We start from the raw sequence: 4,020 nt of genomic DNA on the forward strand, positions 1-4,020 counted from the left end.
AGCAAGGACTTACAGCCTGCTTTCTTCTTTTTGCTTAGAATATTGGGACCAATTGTTTCACTCCAATAGGTCTCTATAGTTAAATAGTAAGAATGGTCAAAGGCAACATTGTGTTTCTCCTCAGGGCCTCAGAGAAGTCACTAAGGAATAAGGAAAGTCTGATTCCTTTGGCCAAGTGAGAAGACTTTTAACAAAACTATCAAATGTCTTAACTACTACTGACATGTCAGGAATGAAAAGAATAAGAAAAGACTGTAAATTTTCTGTAAATTCAACACAGATTTTTATTGAGAACATATTTCATGCAAATAAGACAATTGGCCAAGGATATAAATACTAAAAAGACATGGACTTTGCTCTCAAAAAGCTTCAAAATTATAAGGGGCAAAGGGATTTAAATACCTGCAACAAAGGGCAGGAAGTGAGGATTAGATTTGGCAAAGTACAGTTCAAGTGCACTGGGAGATCAGACAAGGCAGAGACTGCTTACACTTATGCATCAGGGAAGGCCCTCTGGAGGAAGTAACATCTGAAATGGGCCTGAGGACCCATTAATATTTGAATATGTAGGTGTTGCTGAGATCTTATCCATTCACAATTATAATATGAATTTTAAGTCCCAGAACCCAGGTCAGAAAAACAAATCCTGCAAAATTACATCTGGCTTATACTGACAACTGATCATTAAGCAGAAATAAAAAGGAACAAAAAATGTTGTATAGGAAGAGTTGAGCAGATGTCATCACCTTGTCAGGTTTAAGTACATCCTGAGCACCTGGGCTGCAGGGATCTCATTCCAAAAGGATAAGATTGCTTGGAGGTTCACAGTGTGTCCTGACAACAACAGATATGGAAGTCACTATGCAGAAGGTGGAGGTGAGAAGTGAGCAGTAAGAAGGAAGGGGACTGGGAGGGAGACTAAGGAGAAAGAAAACAAAAAGATGAGAAGACAGTCAGGGAGTGGGGCAAAGGGCAGGAAGGATGGATACAAAGAACTTACCAGCGCTTCCTAAGCCAAAATGCAAGACCTGTCAGAAGTACCAGGGACACTATCACTCCCAAGAAGATCCAGCCCAAGGAGTTGTGATGTTCTGTGGATTTAGAAGCATACAAGGGTGTCATTTCAAATCCACCCCATTTTACTGCATTTCCCTTACCTTCCTTTGTTCATTTGTGTGTCATCCCCACCAGTCTCCTTTCTTCCTATCTCTTCACTCATCCCTTTTCAGAGATGAATCCTTCATTTAACCTTCAATGTCCTCCTACATCAGCAGGTCCCTCATTTTCCACTTTTATATTTCTTGGATAACTTGTTTTTATTTCTTTTGGGTCTGAAGTCCCTAGAATCCCAAATTTTTCATCTGGTTCTCCTGCTCTTCTTGAGGACCACTTATTCCCTTTCCCAGCTAGGGCCCCCATTCTTTCTTACCCTGGTAGACAATGATGTCCTGGCCTCCTAGACTGCTGTGTCTCACCCGGCAAGACAGGCCAGCTGCTTCGAGGGCTTCCACATCCAAGGACTTACGAAGATACCATGTCCCATCAGCATTGGGCAAAATGTCACTTTGCTGAGTGCCCAGATGCTCCTGATCGCCCTGCATCCACATCACCCAAATTGGCTTTGGGTAGAAGCCAGAGACGTGACAAACCATCATCAGACGGCCAGGACCAGGACTGGGGCCAGTGGACAGCCAGGCCTCTGGTTTTACTGCAGAGGACAGGAAAGATATTCAGATGAGAACTCTAACACAGATTTAGAGGTTCAGATCTTCACATCAGTTTAGACAGACACATCTTTCCCACCCCTAGGAATCTGTCATCCATTATTCCCTTTCCCTCTTGGCACCTTCTTGGGAAGGGAATGATGAAAAAGTATGATTTCAGAATAAAGAAGCCTTGGAGGAACGGCACAGGACTGACCTTGTCGCTGGAGATCTGCCTTCCCCGCATCAAGAATTCCCAGAAGGAGACGTGGGCAGGTGTCACTGAGGAATCTGTCTGTTATTTGCAGGTCAACTTTATGTGAATTGAATAGTCTGCAGACATCCTGAGCCCTACTTCCACCCTTTGGAGACGGCAACCATGACTTGTTCTGGAAGCTCATGAAATCTGATCCTTGATAAGCAACCCGCATGAAGCCTATTGAGGCTTCTTGAAAACTCAGCTCACAACCTGCTGCTGTCTGTACCTCAAAAGGATCTGGGGAAGAGGTGTTGAGAATTAGTGGAAAGAGGAAGTGAAAAATGAAAGGAATGGAAGTAAAAGATGATATGAGCAGAAGGGAGAAGTTTAGAAGATTTGAGGGAATGGAGCAAAGTTTGGTTTTAGCAGAGGTTCAGACAAAGAGGAATTAGTGGTAGCTGGAGATAGAGGAAGAGACAAAAGACAAATGACTTCCATGAAGAAGTGGCCAAATTGTTCAAAGAAGGCAACATAGATAGGGTAGGTAAGAGAATAAGGTAGGACTGAGTGTGAGAGAGTTGGCGTTATAATAATCTAGAATGAATGGAATGCAATAGGTTACAATGAATATATCAACAAAAATTGCTGAAGAGATGGAATGGGGGAGAAAAATCACACTTTAAGGAATCAATCAAAAAGTGAAGAAGCTGAGAGTACCTGGTTGAAGGCCAGGGAAAGGCATGGTCACAAGAGACTGCTATTAGAAAATATAAGGCACCAGCCTGCAGTCAATGAGAGAGGAGTTTGTAAGCAGCAGGAGACTTGAAGCTTTTGAAGTATCAGGGTCTGGGTTATACCTCCTGACCAAAAGCATATAATTGCAGTTTTATGAAGGGGAGTTGTATGCTTCAGAATAGAGGGGAATAAGAGGAATAAAAATCTCATTAAGACACACACACCTCCCACTCATATCCCCACTCCTCACGGAGGGAACCTAACTCACATGCAAGCTTCCATTGATTGGCATGGTTGTGAACTGCCTGAATTACTCGAACAGAGAACATACGGCATAACTTTTCCACTTCCATCATCTCTTCATTGCTGAAGTTGCCCTTGGACCAGGGCCACAGGAAAATAATAGTGCCAGAGTTGCTATCCCATCCATGAGTTTGCAAGTCACTCAACCAACCTGAGCCCAGTTTTTGTACTGAGGAACGGTTGTAAAAGGATGAAGTCTGGATGATTTGGAAGGAGACTGGCTCCTGGAAGTCTGTGGAAAAGGAACAGAAAAAAGGAGGGCAAAAACAGACATTGGGAAGGAGAGAGAATGGAGAAAACAAGGTAACAGAGAAGGAAACTCAGAATCTGAAGGAAAAGGAAGACATAGTGATCTCAGGAGACATTTTCGTACCCTAGGGCCCCACACTTTATATTCAACCTTTAGAAGAGCACAGGGACCTGGTCAGGGACACTTAGAATGGAACAAAACTGACATTCTCACTCTCCAGGTATATGCTGGGGAAAATCTACTACATATAAACACATGAATACACACACACACACACACACACACACACACAGACCCTCTTGCACCCAAATGGGCAGTTGCCAGAGTTCTTACCATCTTTACTGTCAACATCTGAGAGGAGAACTGCTAGCAATGGAAGTTGCAGGAACATATTTTACTTGCAGATGTTATTTGTTTCTCTCAAAAAAGTTGGTCTTTGATTTCTGTTCTAAACAAGCCTACCCTGCAATACCTCTATTCTGACTTCCTTCTCCTACCAACAGAAAAACCTTTCCTTGAATCGTTGTCTGCAATAAAGAAAATCTACTCCTTCCCTAAAACCTGGGCCACTCATTCAGACTCTCATTTCCCCTTTAAGTTCTCTGGACCACCTACTCAGAATCTCATTTGCCCTCCCAGTTCTGTGGACTGCCTACTCAGACTCACTCCCCCTATAATTCTGACTCTCCTCTCTGGCTTCCAGCTTCTCTCAAGAAGAGTCAAGAGCTTCCATCAGGTTCACTTTCCCCCAAATCAACTCTGTGAAACAAGTCTTGTGTGGCATTGAAAAGTCGCTTTACTTCTAGGGCTTTTTTTCTCACTCATACAAT

The 4,020-nt window shown here is 43.1% G+C and overlaps 1 protein-coding gene across 1 annotated transcript; it reads right to left on the minus strand.

Moving 5' to 3' along the window:
- Window positions 1-278: 278 nt before the first annotated feature.
- Window positions 279-3,748, minus strand: LOC124250620 (T-cell surface glycoprotein CD1a-like). The gene is made up of 6 exons (XM_046682658.1): window positions 3,524-3,748; window positions 2,906-3,172; window positions 1,921-2,199; window positions 1,430-1,708; window positions 1,001-1,091; window positions 279-834 (listed from the first exon to the last, which is right to left on the minus strand). The coding sequence occupies exons 1-6, from the start codon at window positions 3,579-3,581 to the stop codon at window positions 792-794; spliced, it is 1,017 nt and encodes a 338-aa protein (XP_046538614.1). The 5' UTR covers window positions 3,582-3,748; the 3' UTR covers window positions 279-791.
- Window positions 3,749-4,020: the final 272 nt, after the last annotated feature.

The sequence above is a fragment of the Equus quagga genome, chromosome 13 (assembly GCF_021613505.1).
Source record: "Equus quagga isolate Etosha38 chromosome 13, UCLA_HA_Equagga_1.0, whole genome shotgun sequence".
Classification (NCBI taxonomy): domain Eukaryota; kingdom Metazoa; phylum Chordata; class Mammalia; order Perissodactyla; family Equidae; genus Equus; species Equus quagga.

Bases quoted from the DNA above. Each gene is read 5' to 3' on its own strand.
- LOC124250620 (XM_046682658.1), bottom strand. From the start codon at position 3,581: ATGTTCCTGCAACTTCCATTGCTAGCAGTTCTCCTCTCAGATGTTGAC. The intron at 3,173-3,523 runs GTAAGAACTCTG...CCTTTTCCACAG, and splicing joins AGATGTTGACAGTAAAGATG to ACTTCCAGGAGCCAGTCTCC. The intron at 1,709-1,920 runs GTCAGTCCTGTG...TGTCCTCTGCAG, and splicing joins GGCAGATCTCCAGCGACAAG to TAAAACCAGAGGCCTGGCTG.